General features: G+C 43.5%; 1 protein-coding gene across 1 annotated transcript in view; it reads left to right on the top strand.

Annotated features, from left to right (window-relative positions):
* Positions 1-933: 933 nt before the first annotated feature.
* The window catches only part of LOC147730776 (uncharacterized), a 113,725-nt gene continuing 91,800 nt past the window's right edge, over positions 934-22,858 (top strand). The window contains exons 1-2 of the mRNA XM_086954113.1: positions 934-2,796; positions 3,058-5,978. Of these exons, the coding sequence (XP_086810239.1) occupies positions 4,413-5,978 (1,566 nt within the window). The 5' untranslated portion in view covers positions 934-2,796; positions 3,058-4,412. The remainder of the gene's footprint in view (positions 2,797-3,057; positions 5,979-22,858) is intronic.

The following is a 22,858-nucleotide window of genomic DNA, read 5'->3' as shown; positions in this document are numbered from 1 at the left end:
TTTGACACTTCGCCTGGTACTAGTTCCTAGAAGTTTATAAACTACAAAACAAAATAATAATTGTTTCACTGTGCACTGCAAATAAAACAGTGCCAAAATGGTGTGTTAATTGTGTGTCTGCTATTTGGAGGAAGCGCCTAATAGGGGAACTACATAAGAAGTTAATCCATTTTCGAAAACAGTCCATAAGGTTCAATTCCAAGCAACAGCCATGAACAAGGCCTGTCAGCAACCATGACCAAGGTGAATCAGCTATTCCCAACCAAGACAACCAGATATGATATTGTCAGTAGTTGTGTGAGTTGGGTGAGCAAACCTCTATAACTCTGTATAATACAAGCTTGGTATTTTTATCCTCTCAAATGTAAAGTTCACCAGCTGCTACTGTGACATCTGCGGGAGCTCTTGGACTATATTTAGTAATATTGATGAGGAATATTTTGTATCTCATTAGTTAACATTGTAACACATGAGTACTAACCTGTTTCTTGGTCATGCGATTGTGTAGCAGCGAGATACAGTCAAAGAAGCTTATTCTCAACACTGCCATAGGTTGTATACTGTCTATGATCCCGGCCAAGCCAGTGCCTTGGGGAAAAGGGAAGTGGATTGGAGTAAAGAAATAATGGGCCACATGCATCAAAATAAAAACCGGTTGCAAACGGGCAGATTAGCAGAATTTGCCCCTTTGCGACCTGTATTTTTGCATTAGGGCTGCATGATCCTAAATGCAAAAATCACAATTTAAGTAAAAGCAAAATTAGTGATTACTTAAATCGCGATTGCATTTAAGGAATCACAAATTGCTATTCCTTAAATGCAATGCATTAAACAATACAAATTTGCCATTTCGCAAATAGAAATTGCAAATTACCGTCAATCTAAAGTTGATTGAAATTTGTGATTTCTTTGAAAAATGCACTAAGGTGCATGTGATGGAGCAAGGATTCGCACGTAAAGCGACTTGCTCTCATTCAAGAACCTCGTCTAATGTATAATCATATTAATCCAGTTGTTCGTCAGTTGTTCAGCGTTTTCCCCAATACGCGGGTGTCCCCAGGATGCTTGCTTGTGTGTCTTTTCATACTAACAAAGCTTGCACTAAAGAAATGGCCGCTTCGCTGAAATTCAGTCTGCACATGCGTCGGTCATACCCATGTGATGTGACGCACTCGCATTCTGGAGGGAATAAGTTGCTCATGCGCACTGTTGCCAACATGGCCGCTTGTCTTTCACCACGCACTGTGCTTGCTACAGCTGCTTCAGCCTATCTGTCTTTTCGCACTAAACTGTAATGCTATAGATATTATAAAGTAAGGGATGTAGTAAAATCTACCCTGGTATACAGTGTGATCAGTTTTATGTATGATTCTAATTTGTTCTCGCTTACTTTTCATGTACCGCGTCTCTGGGGCTGGGAAAATCGGGAGCGGAGCCATACTTGAGGCTCTGCTGGGCACCAACATGTGACCGAGGAGAAACTCTACTGCGCAGAAGCTGAAACAAGCCAGCTGGCTCCTGAAGCACAATGCGCCTGAGAAACTTCTCTGAGAGACCAAATCTTACCTTGGAAAGATGCAATACTGTTGCTACCTACTATGAACTATACTGTTTTGCTGTATTCTTATGCCTGGGAACGTGAACCCAAGGGGCGGGTAGGGAAAAATTAATATGCATGATGGGAACACTGAATTTTAGGAGGTGACAATGATCACATCTCCTCTCCTGACCAATCGTAATGTGGGAAATTGTCACTTGCAACATTAGTGGGGGGTCTAAGGGTCCCCAAACAGTATATCTGCCCTAGTTTAGCTTAGGAAAATTGTCCGACTTGTCCGAGTAGCAGACCTGTCACTGACCCTACGAACTCTATAGGTGCTCAATCTGAGAGTGCTGCGGAGCACTCTGTCCATACTTTCCACAAACTCCTAAGGGGTGGAAATAGTCCTAAGTGCTGGCGAAGCACTTTGCTGGGGAAATTCGAAAACCCAATCGGGGTTGGTGGCGGATTACTTGCAGGAGAGGGGTAACGCAGGCGTTGCATCCGAAGCTGTAGGTGTTGGTCGTACCCTGGGAGGCCCAGTCTTGACCCAAACCTGAGGGGTATCCTGTCCTGAACTGTCCTTGAGCTGTACCTGCTCGCATTCTGGTATTCCAATCCTTGAGGGTCCTTGTCCCCGTCTTTCCAAACTGACCCGTGGCCAGGGTTAGTCCTCACTCCTATCTAGGTAAATATAAGCTGTGGGTTTGCGTTTTCCCATAGTTCTCTCTCTTCTCTCTCAGTCTCATTCCTTTACTCTCCTTTCTTAAATAAAGCAGTCTTGCCTGTGATATTGTTTCATGAAATGCCAATCATATCTGCAATTGCTTATTAGACTTGTTCCACATCTCTCCCTTCCTTTAGAACATTGTTGAACTATCGAATTTATTAGTATGTTCCTATTTTTCCCTTTCCTTTAGTATAATTGCAGTGAACTTAGCAAGAATAGCCTAAATAGTCGAGGTTAAGTACATGTTTTAGGTCCCATTCACATCCCATGTTCTAGTATAAAGTTGCGGTGAACTAGTTCTGTTCTTAATATTTTACCTTTAGTGTTCCCATATACTCAAATGGTACTTGCTCTAATTCACAGCTATATTGTGGTTCTGATCTTAATGATTGATGTATTACTTTGCATATCGCTTTTTGCTTTGGCATATTTTCTTTGAAATCTTTATATAAAAGTTTAAACTCATCAGGTGTCTGTGGTCATTTTACAAAAAAAGTCGTGGATAAGTATGTTCTGATTATAAAGTGTATTTTCTAGGTCCCCTGTCACCTATTCCCTGCTAGCTCCTGGTCTGTCAAGAGTAATGTGCCTGTGGTAAGTCAGGTACATGGTCAGCAGAGGCGTGAAGTTAAACTTTAATTGCTCATAGCAGCGTGTAGGATTTCACCCGGTTCACGCAAGTCATTGTTGGTACGGATGCACGCCAGGGCCCAGTGCGTGTAAGAAATTGGTAACCTCGGTGACCCGGGTGAACTGCGCGCTCTATCAGTAATTTTCTGGTAACCAGAGGATGGTTAGGACTAGTTAAATTAGGTAGACAGGATAGCTGATAAATAAACCGTGAAAATAAGATGTGCTGCTGAAATTTCTATGCTGCTGATTTTTTATTACATTGATTCAAAGATTTTGAAATGTTTTAAGGATATATATGTGTCTATGTATATGAATTTTGCATTGCTGCTATAAGTGTTGTATGCAATATTAACAAAAGTATTGTTTGTAAGTGTTCAGTGTAGTCCGAATCCTCGGGGAGGTATTATAGCTAACGGTGAGCAGAATCCGGTTAGCTGCTGAAGTCACTTGGTTGAGTCATTAGTGCAGGGTTAGGAATAACTGGAAGCACTAATTAGGACCTTTTGTATCTGAGTAAATGATAGCTACGAGTCCTTTTATAAAACTTTCATTGCGATATCACCTAGTAAGGGTCGCATATGGAAGGAGTAGTCGGGTCTCCGAGGCTTGAATGGTAAGTAAATTAGTCCGCTGGTGAAAGCCTGACTTAGTATATATCCCAGGAAGAAGTGGATGAGTCAGGGGAATAACAGGTTCTATTTTACGCGTATGAGAGGTTAGGCAAAGAAGTCTACCCCGAGTGAATGAAAAGTAGACAGAAGTGGTTTACTAGTAGCGAAAGAGAATTTTTCTATCTGTTTAGAACACTCAGACACAGTGGCAAACGTTGCGTGTTGTTGACTAAGATTTGCATTCGCACTTTAGGGAAAGTAAAAAGTTTCCGTTACCTTGTGAAGGAGGGAGTCGGTCGGAAGACTGCTCTGACGTCACTACGCGCCGCGCTGGTATTGGTCAAAACCGCGGGTGTATAGTGAAGCCGAATTTGTGAAGGAGGGGTGAGTGCCGAAGCGTGAGACTCTGTCTTGCGAAAAGGCCGCGCACCCATTGGTTAAGAATTTCTTGTATTCACTGAGTTGATTGGTTACTACGTAATAGAAGTTGCGCTAGCATTGGAAGCACAAAGGTAAACAAAATTAATCAGGCCGAGTTAGAAGCGAGTCTGGAAAGTTGTATGTGGTATCCCGATTTTATACCGAATCCAAAGTACCTAGGATTTCATAAGGATCAGATTTTACGAGGTAGACCGCACATGATGTATGGAATAAAAAGGAAAATGTCATTTACTGACAAAGTAAAAATTTTTTTTAAAACAGACAAGCCCATTAGAACGAGGGAAGGCGTGCTCATTCCCCCACCAAATACTCCTGCCTCTTTCATGATGTTTGACAAAGGTATCATACCTGTGTATGGTTAGAAAACTGGGCAAAGTATACTGCAGATGACGGAGTCCTAGCATTCCCTATTGAAGGTACATTTAATGGTCGGATCCTGTTTAACTTGAGGACCCGCATGAATGAATTACACCCCAGACCTAGATTGACCCAGTACGAAGCCCTGGAAGAATGGGAGATTGAGGCTCTAGAAAGAGATAGACCCCGGATGGACAAGGGATTAAGTAAATGGTATCCGAGGGTGCAAGCGCAAACCAAAGAGCAGAAGATGAAACAGTGGAGACAAAACATGATGACAGAGGGATTGTTTCCAATGATGGGGGTATTAGAAGAAAAGAAAGGAAAAAGTAAAGAAAAGACCCATCATATCATGCCCGTAGGGGACTCAGAGGATGAGCACCTAGAAGATTTGTTAATGAAAAACCCACCTCCCTATGTTGCAGAATCAGAACCTGTGCAATCACCAAACCCCTTTTCAAAGTATCCCAGATGTCGGAGGGATAGTGATACAGATGGAACGGGTACAGATAGTAAAACCAGTAACGGGGATGGGTTTTGCAGACCTAGATCTACGGTCCCAAATTATCAGCCGTTTGGAGAAGGTCCACCTCGATTGGTCACTCCGACTGCTCCAAGTATTTATCCTCCCTTGGTACCTCAAGTATTGCATGACAATTCCGCAGAAAAGGCTTTACGAGAAAAAGAGAAAGAAGCCCTGGCTAGACAGCGAGATGATTTAGTTCGAACCATAGCCCAGATTCATCCCCATCCGGATTCCCTGACTATTCCAGTAACTATTGGTCCTGCTATTCCCCTGTATAGGGATGGCCTGGCTAGTCCTCGTCCCCCTGTTATCACCCCAATTATGCCAACTCCTAGCATTCCACTCCGGAGAAAAGAAATGCTCATAGATGATGATCAAGAAAGTGAATGCGAATCAGTGGTTCTGATGGATATGCCCATCAGGGAAACCAGAACTAGCATGTCAGGATCCAGAAGTCAGAATAAGACAAAGGAGGTTCTGATTGAAAGCACGTCTGGAGTTAGAAGTGCCACAGTAGTATCCCCAGAAGAATTAGACAGATGGACCAAAGAGCTGGAGAAAGAGACCACTCCCCAACCCAAAGCATTAGAAATATACAAATTGAGAATAGAAATAGAAGAGATGATGGCTGGAAATGTGGGAGTGGAACGCCTGAACTCCTTCAGTGAAGAAGAGTTACTGTTCATCAGTAAAAACCTTACCCGAAACACTAGATTGCTCCATGAAAGATTAATGGACACTGCCACAGAAATGGGGATAGATATCAGTCGCTCCAAAATTCTTCAGAAACCCTACAGAGTAGACTTTTCAGACAAAGACTTAGAAAGCTTGAATGTGATGGGAAAACAGATCCAGATAAAGGAATTACTGAAACTCTTACAGAAATGGGGGGATGTAGGAAAGTGGAAGACCCGGTGGGCAAAGAAAAAGGAAGACAGTAGAGCTAAGTCTCAGGTTTCAGAATATGTGCTAAAAGAAGTAACACCCACAGAAAAATTGTGTCCCATGAGAGAGGTCCCCGGGGGGAAATATGTCCATGTCCCCTGGTCCCGACAGGATATTGTGTCCTTTACCAATGATTTCCCTAAACTCCGAGAGAAACCAGTCAATTGGTACCGACAGGTTGAGCGCTTCATCAAGGTTCAGAAATGTCTCCTGAAAGACCTGGATGGGTTTTTCGACATTGTAGTTCCTGTAGATTTATGGACCGATTGCAAAATTGAGATTGATTGGCCTAGTGAGGAATTTGCGAGAGACGAGAAAACAGGAGCTCCCGCACCTGAAGTAATGAGGAAGTATGAGCAAGTCATACAACACCTCAAGAAAAAGGTACCCGCAAAGGAAACAGATTGGACCCGGATAGATAGAACTACCCAAGAGCGTGATGAATCTGTCCACGCCTTTTATGAAAGGTTGCTGCAAGTGTTTAAGACTTACAGTGGAATCGATAATGTGGACATGAAGGACATGACCCATTTCAGTTACAGATTTGTGCTAGGATTAAGGCCTGAAATATCCCAATGGATTCGAGACAATAAAATCAGTTGGCAGGGAAAACCTATAGACGATGTCTTAAAATATGCCAAGTATTGCGAAGATGAAATTGAAAATAAAAAGAAAGCTCTCAAGGAGAAAGTAATGTGGGCACAAGTGAAGTTGGCCGAACAGCAAGAAAAGCAGTTAAGTAAATTGAATTCTAATAATAATACCCAAAGTACCAATGCTGGGGGAGGAGGGAAGCCCCGAGCAAAATTGAGTCGGGAAGAGGCTATGAAGAAGTTTCCTTGCCACGGGTGCGGCCAGATAGGGCATTGGAGAGACGAGTGTCCACACCTGCAGGCCGGTAATGCCCCTGTAAATGGTTTAAATCCACAGGTGCAGAAAGAGGGGACAAGGAAGAACCAGCAACAGGTAAAATTACCTCCAGTACCTCGCGCTCCTAGACAAAATTTTAAGAATCAGGGTCAGCAGAATGAGAGGGCGGAAGTATGGGAAGTCGAGAATGAAAGAAATGCCGTCATTCCACAGTATTTGTTAAATGATTCCTTCCTCTGTGAAGATCAAGATTGACGGGGCCTGAGAGGGGAGGACCAGGAGTGCGTGCTTGGCGCCTCCTTACCGGTAGACCAGACTGGACCATACATTGAAGGAAAGGTTGAAGGAAAAGACGTCACCTTTCTGTTGGACACTGGTGCTACCAGATCCACTGTAAGAACAGTGGATGTTCCTAACCTACCCCTCTCAGGAGAAGCGATCCAAGTAGTGGGTGTCTCCAATCAAATAATAAGTACTCCAGTAACTGAACCAATGGAAATTTCTATAGGAAATTTCAAAGAAATGCACAGATTTGTGGTCTGTGATTCCAGTCCTGTGAACCTGTTAGGACGTGATTTGTTGTGTAAGATGAACTGTACCATCTATTGCACACCAAAAGGCGTCGAAATTCAGACCCCCGATGAAGATGGTTTGTACAAACTGATGTTGGTCAGACAAGATTCTGATATTAAACCCTTGTCAGTTGAGGATTTACCTGAAGAGCTCCAGTTAAGAGTAGTACCAGAAGTGTGGGATTTCACAGGAAAGGATGTAGGCTTAATGGCAAATGTGGACCCAATTAAAATAACCATAAAAACGAATGCTGTGTACCCCAGAACCAGACAGTACAAAATGAGTGCAGAAGTGAAAGCAGGCGTCGCAATTGAGATTACCAGGCTGCTCGAAGCAGAAATAATAGAGGAAGTGATGAGCAGTCCCTGTAATTCACCTATCATTGGGATCAAAAAGCCTAGTGGAAAGTACCGGGTAGTGCAAGATTTGCGCAAGGTAAACCAAATTGTTGTGCCTTGCTGTCCTGTTGTGCCCAACCCTGCAGTGATAATATATCAGATTCCATGGAATGCAGAATGGTTCACTGTCATCGACCTGTGCCATGCATTCTTTTCCATCCCATTGCATCCAGAAAGCAAGTTCCTTTTTAGTTTTGAATTTGACAGCCATATCTATGTCTGGAATCGTGTCCCTCAGGGGTACACCGAAAGTCCATCGATTTTCAACCAGATACTAAAGAAATGCCTTGAAACTCTAGTGCTGCCGAGAGAGTCTGTTTTGGTGCAATACATAGATGACCTATTAGTGGCATCTAAAACCCAGACGGACTGTGTCACCGACACAATTGCCTTGCTGAATCACCTAGGAAAGGGAGGACATAAAGTGTCGCCTGACAAATTACAGTTTTGTAAGAACTCAGTGAAGTATCTGGGGCACCAGATAGAAAAAGGAATCAGGAAAGTCACTACCGAGAGGATCAAAATAATTAAAGCAATGGAATTACCCAGAACTCAGAAAGAGGTGAGAATGTTCCTAGGAGTTGTGGGTTACTGCAGGCAATGGATTGTAGGATTTGCAGCTCTAGCAAAACCTTTAATAAAAATGACCAAGAAAGGAGTGGAAGACCCCGTCAGTTGGGACAGTGAGAGCATGAACGCTTGGGTAACATTGCGAAACTGTCTATGTACCGCTCCTGCATTGGGTATGCCTGATTATTCCAAGTCCTTTGAACTATTCTGTGACACTAGGGAAAATTGTGCTCTTTCAGTCCTGACCCAGGAGCATGGACTGGTCAGACGTCCGGTGGCCTATTTTTCGGCCACCCTAGATCCGGTGGCTGCTGGATTACCTGGATGCCTGAAAGCAGTGGCTGCTACTTGCGTCAGTCTGGAACAGAGTGAGAACATTGTCATGGGACATCATGTCACTGTATATGTTCCTCATTCTGTTGTAATCCTACTGACTAGAACTAAGACCCAGTACCTCACACCTAGTCGGCTGACTAAGTATGAGAGAATTTTGATTGGTGCTGAAAATGTAACCATTTCCCGGTGCAACGTCCTAAACCCTGCGACACTGTTACCTGTTCCTCTGGATGTAGAGATTGAAGAGGAAGGAGAACATAATTGCATCGATTTAACCGAATTCAGTACTAAGCCCCGTCCTGACATCCGCGAGATAGCTTTACTTGATGGAGATCTTACCATCTTTGTAGATGGCTCGTGTTTAAGACATGAAAGTGGAGGACTGTGTGCTGCATATGCTGTGGTCACATTGACGCACACCATAGAAGCATCTTACCTATGCGAAGTGAAGTCTGCACAAGTGGCAGAACTCATTGCGCTAACCAGAGCATGTAAGAGGGGTAAGAACAAAAGAATAACTGTTTACACCGACAGCCAGTATTGTTACGGGGTTGTTCATGACTTCGGCCAATTGTGGTTGCAAAGAGAATTCATGACTTCCTCAGGTACTCCTATCAGAAATGGAAAGGTGGTACATAACTTACTGGAAGCTATCCAATTGCCCAAAGAATTGGCTGTGGTCAAGTGTGCGGCTCACAGATCAGGGAATGATGATGTGCCAGCCGGCAATAGATACGCTGACCAAATTGCCCAATTTTGTGCCCGATACCAAATGTCCCTCCAAATTGGGTTGTGGGGTGGAACCAGCTGCCAACTTATGTTGTTTGAGAATGTGTTAACTTGGGAAGAATTAAAAGATTTGCAACAGGCAACAGACAGGCAAGAAAAAGGCAGGTGGTCAGTAGATGGATGCAAATTGAGAGATGATGGTGTAGTGGTAAACTCGGCTGGGGTGCCTGTGCTGCCTGACAGCTTGATAGACCCCATGATCAGGATGATACATGAACCAACACATATGGGAAGGGACGCAATGTGTCGGGTGTTTGACAAGGTGTTCTGTAATTCAAAATTCAGGAACCAAGCGGAAAGGCTTTGCCAGAGGTGCCTAGTGTGTCAGCAATTCAATGCGGGAAAAAGGACTGTAGTAGAACAGAGTACTATTGGAAAGGCAGTAGGTCCCTTTGTCAGAATGCAGGCAGACTTTATAACAATGCCCATGTGCAAAGGGTATAGGTACATCTTAGTCATAGTCTGCCTATTCTCCCGGTGGGTGGAGGCCTATCCAGCAAAGAAAAATGATGCCCTAACTACAGCCAAATTATTGTTCATGGAGTTGATACCCAGATACGGAATTCCTGAGACAATCGAAACAGACCAAGGTGGGCATTTTGCCAACGATGTCCTAGAGGAACTCTGTGCAGCATTTAAAATGAAGCAAAGACTGCATTGTGCCTACCGTCCAGAGGCTTCTGGGGTAGTGGAGCAAATAAATGGCACCCTGAAGTCCAGATTTGCAAAAATGTGTGATTCCACAAGGATGAACTGGATAGAAGCTTTACCCCTTGTGCTGATGAGTTTGAGAAGTATCCCAAACCGAAAAACTGGCCTGAGCCCCCATGAAGTGTTAATGGGAAGAGTGATGCGGCAGGCATGGGTACCCGGACACAAACTGCTAAGCATTTCTGATGATATGGTATTAGAATACTGCAAGCAGCTGGGTGACCAAGTGCGTTCTCTCTCTCACCAGATTGGAGAGACAGCTGACGAATGGCCAAAGACTCCAGCACATAAACTGCAACCAGGAGATTGGGTGGTGCTAAAGAAACACACCCGGAAGAGTTGCCTGAAACCGAAGTGGGGAAAGCCGAGACAAGTGATCCTCGTCACTACAACTGCTGTAAAGTGTGCTGGTGTACCGAAGTGGATCCACGCCAGTCACACGAAGCGGGTAACTGGAGAAAACGCGACTGGAGCTGAAGGCAGCGCAGCTGAAGAGGCCCCCGAGGAGGAGAGTCCGGAGCTAGCTGACATCGAACTGCCGAGCACAAGTCGAGACGTTGATTGGTTCCCCGCCGACGATCAGGTTCATGATCCAATACGAACCAGAAAATATTCCTACCTAGACAGTGAGTGGGATAGTCCAGGTGAGCTAGAAATAGAAGAAGAAGGTCAGGGCGGCGAGACTCACATCACACCTGATCAGGAAATAGGCCAAGTAGGGTCAGATCAAGGCATCGAGACTCCTCCTGAAACTCCGGAGTCTGGAAAGGGACAGATAGTGAATAAAGCTGACGTTCATGCGGAAGAGAACAAAGACATCGAAGAGCATGAACAGGAACAGATAGAAATAGACCAACGTGTTCAGGCAACAGAAATAAAGTCACCCGAAAACAAAAGGCAAGTGCGATTCGAACCTGAACAGAATCAGATTAGGGACCAAGCAGAAGAAATAGATGAAAGACCTGGAACTAGTCAGACAGGTAGGGAAACAGAGGTGCCACAACAAAGTGAAATAAAAAGAGTGCACGAGGAAGGCCAAGTTTCCTCGACTACTGGAAGGCACAGAGAGACGGAAGTGCACCCCGATACGTCAAAAGACTGAGGCTCAGATTAAAGACAGTCGAAGAAAAACTGAAAGACAGAAAAAGGGCTGAAAGTGAAAGAAAGGCAGCCCGAGGCAAGTCTCTGAGAAAGAGCGACAGAGTAAAGAAGCAGAACCGACTGTATCGGAGCCCTGAATGGACTTACTTGGTGTTGGAAGAAATTGATGAGCCCCACCACAGTGGCAAGAGTGACGAAGAGTCCATCACTGATCGGAGTTCTGACGAAGACCCTCCTTGAGAAAGCCCCGAAGTGAGCCTTTGGTACAAAGAAGCGAAGAGGAATAGCAAAAGCCACCTGTAAGCTAAAATGTCTGATTCGACTGTCACTGGAAGGTCCAGATTTGGGTGTTGCAAAACCTGCTGTAAAATATGCTTATGTAGTATAGCTATGCTAATAGTAATGTGGATAGGACTAACAATTTTCTTACCTTTTATGATAAGTAAAAATCCTAACTTGTCCCCTACTGAACCAGAAGCAATAGACGTAGGGGCTGCACAGACTGCAGAAACACCACGAAGCTTAGAAAGACGTGACAAGCCAGTGAGTCTGACACACACACGACCTAATTTAGAAGCATCAGATGAGGATGGACTACACTTTCACAAAATGAAAAACCGGACGCATTTAAATGTTTTTGCTAACTTGTTACGTAGAGGCTATGGAAATAGAAGACTGCTATGTCTGCATGAAGCTACCCACCTCTGTAGCCGAAGGCGTGACATATCACCATCTACCGTTAACATATGGAATTTCCTGTAGTATATTAGCTAGCTTGTTTTATAGGAGCACTTTACAGTACTACTATTCGAATGTTGACGTAATCTTTTCTGAACTTCCTATTAGAGGACACCTGAACCTTGTACATATTAGGAGCGAGGTGACCCGTTATATGGGAGAATATTTCCTGACTATAGGTAACATAGATTTAGACGAAGCAAGACAAGCTAATCTGACCTGTTCTCTGCAAGAGCAGGAAAAGATGTTCATAAAAATGGCAGACAGAAGGAGAGAAAAGTTCCAGAAGAAAGCAAACGACGAAAAGGATAGAGTCCCTAGGTGGGCTGAACACATGGATAACACCTCACAAGGCGAAGCTAATCCTGCCTTGTTGCTGGATTTTGAACGAAAGGGGAAACTTTGTATCCATAGGGAAAAGACAGAGTACTATAACAATGTATTCATCGGTTCCAGCGAGTGTGAACATAATTACAAGGTAATTGGAGGTTGGGGTTTCAAAAATGGGTCAGAACCTGTGTTTCCCGGAATATATTATATATGTGGGAACAAGGCTTATTTCAAATTGCCGGATCACTGGTATGGAAGCTGCTACTTTGGCATTGTTTTCCCAAAAATATACCATGTGAATAATGCAGCTGGAAGCGATAATGATATTAATGGCTTAGTGCGTAGTAAACGTGAGAGTGTAGGTGAAATTTTAGGTGACATTTTTAGTGCACTGATACCTGGAATGGGGGTAGTTCTAAATACTCATAGAATCTGCAAATTGTCTACAGTTGTGGACCGGTTATCCACGGACACTGCTGCTGGATTCCTGCTGGTCAATACCGAAATGGTTGCGATCAGATCAATGGTTTTGCAGAATCGCCTTGCTCTTGACACCTTATTGGCAAAAGAGGGCGGAGTCTGTAGAATGCTGAAGGCGCAACATTGTTGCACCTACATTCCTGATAAAAGTATCGAATTAAAGCAATATGTGAAGAACATAACTAATTTGGAAAAAGAACTCAAACCATTGGAGGTTGACAGTGCTTGGACGAGACTGACTGGAGGGCTCTCCTCTATAGGTAGTTGGTTTTCTAACCTAGGTAGAAATATTTTATGGGAAATACTGATGCCAATAGTTGTAATAGGTGTGGTTGTATTGATCATCTTCATCTGCTGCAAATGTCAGAAGTGCAAAAAGAAGTACCAAGTAAATAAGAGGGGGGTGAAGAGAAATATTGATGAATTAAAATTAGAAGAATTAAGGAATGAGGTCTACAAAAAGGTGAAAAATCACCACTCTCATAGAGAAGCTGAAAGAAAAATCAACAATAAGTTTGTTGAAATACAGATGAGTGATGTGGATGAATGAAAAGGTTGGCATCTGTTTCCATTATGTGGTGATGATAGTAAATATCATCAAAGAGGGGATTGATGGAGCAAGGATTCGCACGTAAAGCGACTTGCTCTCATTCAAGAACCTCGTCTAATGTATAATCATATTAATCCAGTTGTTCGTCAGTTGTTCAGCGTTTTCCCCAATACACGGGTGTCCCCAGGATGCTTGCTTGTGTGTCTTTTCATACTAACAAAGCTTGCACTAAAGAAATGGCCGCTTCGCTGAAATTCAGTCTGCGCATGCGTCGGTCATACCCATGTGATGTGACGCACTCGCATTCTGGAGGGAATAAGTTGCTCATGCGCACTGTTGCCAACATGGCCGCTTGTCTTTCACCACGCACTGTGCTTGCTACAGCTGCTTCAGCCTATCTGTCTTTTCGCACTAAACTGTAATGCTATAGATATTATAAAGTAAGGGATGTAGTAAAATCTACCCTGGTATACAGTGTGATCAGTTTTATGTATGATTCTAATTTGTTCTCGCTTACTTTTCATGTACCGCTTCTCTGGGGCTGGGAAAATCTGGAGCGGAGCCATACTTGAGGCTCTGCTGGGCACCAACATGTGACCGAGGAGAAACTCTACTGCGCAGAAGCTGAAACAAGCCAGCTGGCTCCTGAAGCACAATGCGCCTGAGAAACTTCTCTGAGAGACCAAATCTTACCTTGGAAAGATGCAATACTGTTGCTACCTACTATGAACTATACTGTTTTGCTGTATTCTTATGCCTGGGAACGTGAACCCAAGGGGCGGGTAGGGAAAAATTAATATGCATGATGGGAACACTGAATTTTAGGAGGTGACAATGATCACATCTCCTCTCCTGACCAATCGTAATGTGGGAAATTGTCACTTGCAACATTAGTGGGTGGTCTAAGGGTCCCCAAACAGTATATCTGCCCTAGTTTAGCTTAGGAAAATTGTCCGACTTGTCCGAGTAGCAGACCTGTCACTGACCCTACGAACTCTATAGGTGCTCAATCTGAGAGTGCTGCGGAGCACTTTGTCCATACTTTCCACAAACTCCTAAGGGGTGGAAATAGTCCTAAGTGCTGGCGAAGCACTTTGCTGGGGAAATTCGAAAACCCAATCGGGGTTGGTGGCGGATTACTTGCAGGAGAGGGGTAACGCAGGCGTTGCATCCGAAGCTGTAGGTGTTGGTCGTACCCTGGGAGGCCCAGTCTTGACCCAAACCTGAGGGGTATCCTGTCCTGAACTGTCCTTGAGCTGTACCTGCTCGCATTCTGGTATTCCAATCCTTGAGGGTCCTTGTCCCCGTCTTTCCAAACTGACCCGTGGCCAGGGTTAGTCCTCACTCCTATCTAGGTAAATATAAGCTGTGGGTTTGCGTTTTCCCATAGTTCTCTCTCTTCTCTCTCAGTCTCATTCCTTTACTCTCCTTTCTTAAATAAAGCAGTCTTGCCTGTGATATTGTTTCATGAAATGCCAATCATATCTGCAATTGCTTATTAGACTTGTTCCACATCTCTCCCTTCCTTTAGAACATTGTTGAACTATCGAATTTATTAGTATGTTCCTATTTTTCCCTTTCCTTTAGTATAATTGCAGTGAACTTAGCAAGAATAGCCTAAATAGTCGAGGTTAAGTACATGTTTTAGGTCCCATTCATATCCCATGTTCTAGTATAAAGTTGCGGTGAACTAGTTCTGTTCTTAATATTTTACCTTTAGTGTTCCCATATACTCAAATGGTACTTGCTCTAATTCACAGCTATATTGTGGTTCTGATCTTAATGATTGATGTATTACTTTGCATATCGCTTTTTGCTTTGGCATATTTTCTTTGAAATCTTTATATAAAAGTTTAAACTCATCAGGTGTCTGTGGTCATTTTACAAAAAAAGTCGTGGATAAGTATGTTCTGATTATAAAGTGTATTTTCTAGGTCCCCTGTCACCTATTCCCTGCTAGCTCCTGGTCTGTCAAGAGTAATGTGCCTGTGGTAAGTCAGGTACATGGTCAGCAGAGGCGTGAAGTTAAACTTTAATTGCTCATAGCAGCGTGTAGGATTTCACCCGGTTCACGCAAGTCATTGTTGGTACGGATGCACGCCAGGGCCCAGTGCGTGTAAGAAATTGGTAACCTCGGTGACCCGGGTGAACTGCGCGCTCTATCACATGCACTAAGTTGCATGTGTGTGCGCAACATGTGGATACATTGAAATTTCAGGGGTACAGCAGGGTGCCTTTTAGGCACCCTTGAAATTGCATGCGCAATTTGCGAGTACCTATTGGGTATTCTCAAATTGCGTATGCAATTCACATTCGTCCTGTGGGCCTATAGAACCACAGGAATGAATGGGAATCAATTCCTTAATACCGACTAACAATTTGTGAGTCGCAATTAAGGAATGTGTAGGAATCGTAATTTTTTGGGTGATTCCTACATGCATAGGCAATAGCAATTCTTTCATTGTGATTCCTTAAAAATCGCAAGTAAAGAATCGCTATTGACTATTTGGTGCATGTGCACCAATGTCCTGTGTTTAGCCTGACCTTCTCTTTAGTCATTTTATCCTCTCTCGATTACAAATGTATTTTACACTATTTGGTCCTTATTTTATAGGCTGTTGCTTGCTCAATTTTCTATCCCGAATAGTAAACTTGCACATGATTAGGCTGCTTTTATCTGTTATTGGCACAGTTCAGGATATGCTCTGTTCTCTCATTGTTTGCTGCTAATTCCAAACTTTGCTTCTTGAAAGTGCTTTACGTTGTTTCGGTTGCTTTCTAATTGCTCTTTGCACAACTCTGGATATGCTCTGTTTACTCATTGCTGGCTGCTAAATCCCAAACTTTTATCCCTTGAAACTGTTATATGTTGACATTTTTTACTGTCTTGTTTCCACTGTATTACCACATGGTTTTATTGCAATTTATGTATTAATTGGTGTGTAATTTTTAAGTGGACCTCATTGGAGTTCCAACACTTTAATAAATAAATTGATTTGAATTGAATTGCCTGGTACCTTGGCATAAGTAGCCTTTAGAATATGTCCCTTGTAACTTCCTCTCTAGGTACTGGCAAGGAAACATCCATCTACAACTAACAAAACAAAAGACAGAGTGCAAATATCAGCAAAATCTGATACAAACTAACACTCACCCTTTTTCTCAGTGCTTACCTACAACTTGCTTCTTTCTCACCTTGGTTTCAACTCACAGGAAGGGGGCAGAGATGAGCCTTTTGAAACATTCATAGGAAAGAATATGCATTGAAATTAAATGGAACTTTTAATTATACAATATTTGATTTTGGAATGTTCTTCTATTGTCCCCCCTGGATTACCTGATATCTCTCTGGAAATTGTACTTAACAATCAGTGTTTGCAATTGTTTAGTCACTCCTAGTAAGTTTCCCAGCCTTCTCTTTAGACAATCACTTAATTGTAGAGCAGATTAGAGGAAAATCAAAGTAAAAGTCTTAAATGTCCTAACAGAGAAGGAAAGCAAAAAGAACAAAGGATTGACGAAATGCTGAACAAATCAAACATTTGCCCCCAGTCACAAATCTGGGTTTCGTCCATCGTTGTTTTGCTCACCACGCCATCCCAGTTTGGACCCAATCATATGCAAATCAGTCTTGGCCCTGCTTCCCATGGGAACAGTTCAGCACAAACTGCGTGGCCATGTCCTCCCTGGACTGTAAACAAGCATCCCTGGACTATTTTCAGGGTATCACCCATCACCAGCTAAAGTTCCTTGAATCTAGTGGTACGGTGATCACAGTACCCACGTCTGGGAATTCCCTTAATAGGAAATGAAGTCAATAGTTTTATTACGAAAAAAGGCACTACACCCAATACAAATATATGATGTTTCTTAAGTTTCAAGAAGTTCCAAAAATCAAGATACGGATGAACATGAGAGAAATATTCAGTACAGTAAATACAAATACAAACAACAATTCTACAGCATGCCTTCCCACCTCTGTTTAGCAGTCATCTGTTGGTAAGTGCTCTCAAACTCTTGTTGTTGCAGGTTCCTTTGATGCATTCTGACTTTTGAATGCAGGTCAAGAACCACCCCAAGAAAGTCCGAGTCGGGACACCTACTTCCAAGACAAAGCTGGGAAAATACTGGTTAGCAGAAGAGACATCAGGTAAGCCAAAGACTCAGGGCCTGATTCACAAAGGGCCTCCGCATTCATGGCGGAGGCCCTGTAGTCATGAGGACTTCTCTGCACTCGAGTACAGAGAATCCCCCATGACTGTGGGGCTACCACCACAAGTGTGGAGACCCTTTGTGAATCAGGTCCTGGTTGTATAAACAATATCAGGCATCATTGAGCCCGATTCCCAGAACTAATAAGACAAAATCCTAAACTTACTATCAATTTGGTATTTTCAGAAGGCACTTACCCATTTTGGTATTCACAGAAGGCACTTACTCATTTTGGTATTCACCGAAGTTAGGAGTCCTAACTTTAGGACTCCTAAATGCCTTCTGTGAATACCAAAAGTCTTAAAGTTAGGATTTTTCTCAGTTTAGAAGTACTAACTTTACTACTCCTAAACTAAGAAAAAGTCCTAACTTAAAGACTTTCGGCATTCACAGAAGGCATTTAGGAGTCCTAAAACTAGGACTCTAACTTCTGTGAATACCGAAATTAGTAAGTGCCTTCTGTGAATACCTAAATGAGTAAGTGCCTTCTGTGAATACCAAAATGGTAGTAAGTTTAGGATTTTGTCTTAAGCTAGTTCTGTAAATCGGGCCCATTGTCTTCTTCTCTGGCTGTCGAATTCCTTCGGACAGTTCTGTGTTTTGGATACCGAAGTGGAACCCTCATTACTTCACATACACTTCGAATTATTAAGTTGACATTTTGTTTTCTTATTGATCTGTGACACATTGTTACAGGTGAAGTTGGTTCACATAGTCAGTGCTGGGATGGGCCACAGATACGAATCAAAAGGGTTTGCAAACATGTCAGTATGTTTCTTGTTCAGTGAGTTTTCCTTTTGATCAGAATTTCTCATTGAGTTTGCAGAGACGGTCATCCAACATCTCAATTCATAGATCCCTGTGGACGTTTGCTGTTCTTGTGAAGCGCAAACCACCTGCTGCCATCCAGAAGGCCTTGCTCTGTAGTGTGTGCAGGGCCTTCCGATACTTCAGCTGGCAACCACTCCATACCAGTGAAGTATATGTGATTGTTGGTCGAATATTTGTGTTGACTGCTAGCATCTTAATCAGCTTAGGCATCAACTTAATCCTCAGAAGAGGGTAAAATGAAGCTAGTTTGGTTGCTGCTTTCTGACAAGTTTTCTGAATGTGGTTTTCCCAGCTGAGTTTGAAGTAAAGTGTCACCCCCTATGCAGGGCAAGAGCTGTTATTTTCCCACATTATCTCCTCTCTATTTAGGTGGATCTGTGGATGTTTTTGATCTGCTTGCTGGTAAATAATGTTGTTGTGGTTTTGCTTGTGTTGAAGGTTATCGGGGAGTCACTGTACCATCCGGAGAGTCTGCTGAGTGAGGTTGCAAGGAGCTTAGCCACTTCCTTTTCAATGAAAAATTAGGAGATGACTGCAACTTCTTTGGCGTAAAGAGTAAGATCTGTTTTGTTTAAGTCTGTGGGGATATCATTTGTAAATATATTAAAGAGAAATGGTCAAAAATTGATCCTTGAGGCACTCCAGCAAGAATAGGGCATACTGTTGGACATTTCTCCCGTATCACCACATGAAAGATGCGTTCAGCTAGGTAGCTAGCCAGCAGGTTTAACATTAACAGGCAGCTTATAAACTTGAGCTTCACAAGCTTGCAGATCAGTCGTCTATGACATGCGCCATGAAATGCTTTGGCTACCTACAGGAAGACTACTCCAGTTGACTTGAACATGTTACATCGATGGCCAATAATGCCTACAACTCTGAGAAGTTGATGATTTGTTGAGTGCTCTTTCCAGAACCCAAACTGTTCTTTGGAGGGAAGATTTTCGCTTGATGAAAGGTTGCTGAGATGGGTAGGAAATACCTTTTTGAAGAGTTTTGATAGGCCAGATAGCAGACTTATAGGCTGGTAGTTTTCAGGATCTCTTAGTGATTTTCCAGCCATGAAGAATACAACAACTTTTGCTTCTTTTCCGGCTTTCCGGCTTTAGAGAAGTACTAGTGCCGGATAAATGCATTTAAAATCTCAGCAAGACGATCCACTGCTGCATTTGGGAGCATCTTGATTGCTTGGTTGGCTATTCTATCTTTTCCTGGAGCCTTGTTATTTTTCAGTTTCTTTATTAAGATTAGTACTTCATCAATTGAGAATTCTTCAGTGGTCGAAGCCTATGTTGCTGATGCTTGGAGACAGGCACTGTGGTCCTCCCAGAATCAGGTTTTTTAATCCACTGCATCAGATAATGCAGCTGTATTCAAGTGTAGTTTCTGGGTGTGGCATCCTGATGCACAAGACGCAGCCAAAAGACTAGACCGCATCCCATATATCGGAACCAACCACCTAAGTCCCTACTTTGTCCACATTGCAAATTTGCGAGCTGAGGCAGCCATTACTAATATTGTCTGACACTAGTGCGTAGGATTTTGTGACACTGAGTAGACTTCTCTGACATCCATGAGCAAAATTATATTGAACTTTCGGTCGTGCATAGTGTGACAGCAAATGACAATGGCCTGGTGAACAATTCCATAGTATTCCCTAGCACAATAATCAGTGTTGTCTTTGACTTCATATAAAAATAGTTGTGATCAAAACCAAATCTTATTATGAATTTAGAGGTATTGCAGGTGATATTCATAGATGTCTATGGATGAAAGATTGACTGATTGTTGACATGTGTAATATTCTGGTTAGATATACGGAACAAATTATTTTAGCACAATGTTTGACTATTTTTGCAATTTAGGATTGCTGAAAGGAAGACACTTGCACTTGTTTTCCTCTCTAAATAAATATACTTCCTCTGTTAAATATATAGAAGAGCAAACCAGTTTTCACAATTTAATTATGCCAGAAGTACTTTGAAATTAGACATTTCTGTTTAGTTTCTGTTTAAATGCTCAGCAGAATGCCACTCCTCTATTCCAGTTTAATCCAAGCCTGGATCGTTGTTTGAAAACAAAATAGTTGATATGATCTTCATAAACATTCAGTTTTATTCTACTCCTTCATGGCATGCAAACATTCCTTTGGTTCCCTTTTAGTACAGAATTGTCGCAGCTTCTCAGGATGAGCTGCTGAAACCGCATCCCTCATAGCAAAATAGAAATGTTGGCAGGTGTGCACGAGTTCTTTCTCACCGTCTGCAGCAATAAATGGCTGCTCCACTCAGGCGCGGCATAGTCCCTGGGGCTGGCTCCTGCTGGCGTGTGCTACGAAAATAGATCTGGGTGTTGACCACCCTCAGGCTCTTTGCAGTGCATCATGTATGTGCCACCGATATAAGCATTAAAATTAATGGGGCTGGAGCAGAAGTGACATCGCACACACTTTGACCCTAGATGACCTTTCAGGATTGACTCCTAATGGCACTCTAAGACGTCCAGTAACCTCCCATCTACTGGTGAAGAGTTGTTGAATGAGTTGAAGCTTCAAAAAGTGAACAGTGCTTTTAGAGGCCAATTTGCTTCTCTTCGTGATGCGCCCTTTGTAACCCATGGCCACCTGTAACTGACTTGAGGAATCACATTGGTCTGTAATCTCCGGAATTTGCCTGCCCGCTATCCTCGTGCAAAACGGGACCGCCCACTGGCGGGCGCATCCTGTATTTTTTCCATTACGTCGGGCGGTGCAGAAAGCGCCGCCCGCCGCCATGGTAAAAATGCATGTTGTGAAATTTCAAAGCACAACATGACAGGCACCGCGGTGCCTGCCATGTTGCACTTTGAAATGCGGGGGGGTGCACCCCCCACCCCCCGGACTCCCAGGGGGTCTGCAACGTGCCCCCGCAGGGAGTCTCCGCATGCCTTTCCATGGCGACATTGCCGCCACGGAAAAGCATGTCAGGAAGCCCATCATAATATGGCTGGCAGTGTCTCATAGACACCGCCACCATAATAAACATTTTCCGCCCGGCCGCAAGTCGACCGGGGCGGAAAAGCTTGTTTCCGGTCCAGGGAAGACATGGCTTGGCAGTTCGGGCTGGACTGTTCCCATGAGGCACAGGGTGAGACTGTTGAAGCTTGTTTCCGGTCCAGGGAAGACATGGCTTGGCAGTTCAGGCTGGACTGTTCCCATGAGGCACAGGGTCAGACTGATTTGCATATAGCCATGTCTTAACTGGGGTGGCAGAGTGGGCTAAAGAAAGGTGATGGATTAAACCCAGATCTTTTGACTGGGTGTGAGTGTTTGATTGATTCAGGTGCTCCGTCCATCACCACCCCCTTTTGTACTGCTTTTGGCCGCCATAAGTGTGGCAGGGTATGCTCAGACGTGAGTCCCTTGCTCACTTTGCAACTGGATTCAAGCAAGCCGGGCTGAAGATGGCTGGAATGCCAGAAACCGGTCCTCGGAAGCTTATTTCTGGTCCAGGGAAGACATGGCTTGGCAGTTCGGGCTTTACTGTTCCCATGAGGCACAGGGTCAGACTGATTTGCATATAGCCATGTCTGAACTGGGGTGGCAGAGTGGGCTAAAGAACGCTGATGGATTAAACCCAGATCTTTTGACTGAGTGTGAGTGTTTGTTTGATTCAGATGCTCCGTCCATCACCACCCCCTTTTGTACCGGGGCGGAAAAGCGGCGGACGGTGTTTACGTCCGCCGCTGTCCCCCCCGCCATAGTAATATGGCGGGGGGGAAATGGTGGCGAGCGGACATTCATGTCGGGCGGATCGCCAACGCCACCATGGCAGTGGCGATCCGCCCGACATCGTAATGGGCCCCAAAGTATTAACTTTTGGTGTAAAACTTAAGAAGGAAAAAGATATTCATCTAGTGGCTTAATTGCACAATGTGAAACCAAAAAGCCTGGAATCAATTCTCGCTTCCCCACTTTACCAAATTTATTGATCATAGTTAATTATTTTATTTCACTACCTCCTTTTTCTTTGTTACCACATATGAGAGTACTTTGAATACATGAGTTCAGGATATGTCCTGTACAGAACCTTGTCTTGTGTTTCATTTCATAAACTATATTGTCACTCCAATTATAATAGGAAACTAGACCACACAGTTGGGCGCACTTGACAAATGACACCTCTTGATTCACTAATGGAATTGTTGTGAGGAGGGGGGCCTGAATGTTTCTAAATTCATGATTGAAAATATTACTTCTAATGAATGCCTTTCAATGGAGAATTGGCATGAACAATGCGGGCAGAGCTACGTGTACCATTTCAAAGTAAGTGCAACCATGCTTGAGGAATATGCGTGGTTAAGGCAATTAATGCTCTAGATGCTGAGGTGGGCGGGCCCAGTATTAGGAAGGATTGAGAGACGAGTGGACTGGTAAGTGGGGCTGTAGCCGAATTTCGGGGGTGGGATAGTTTTTAAGGGTTGCTGGTAGTTGTTAGGATTTAGGGTTGCCTTCAGGGCTGGAGGCGGAGTTGTTGTTAGGACTGGAGGTCAGGGTTGCTTTCAGTACTGAAAGTTGTCAAGGTTGTTTTTAGGCCTTGGGTGGGTTA

This window comes from Lissotriton vulgaris, chromosome 2_1, assembly GCF_964263255.1.
Source record: "Lissotriton vulgaris chromosome 2_1, aLisVul1.2, whole genome shotgun sequence".
NCBI classification, from domain to species: domain Eukaryota; kingdom Metazoa; phylum Chordata; class Amphibia; order Caudata; family Salamandridae; genus Lissotriton; species Lissotriton vulgaris.
Note: the sequence above shows the minus strand (reverse complement) of the source record. Positions and strands in the feature narration are given on the sequence as shown.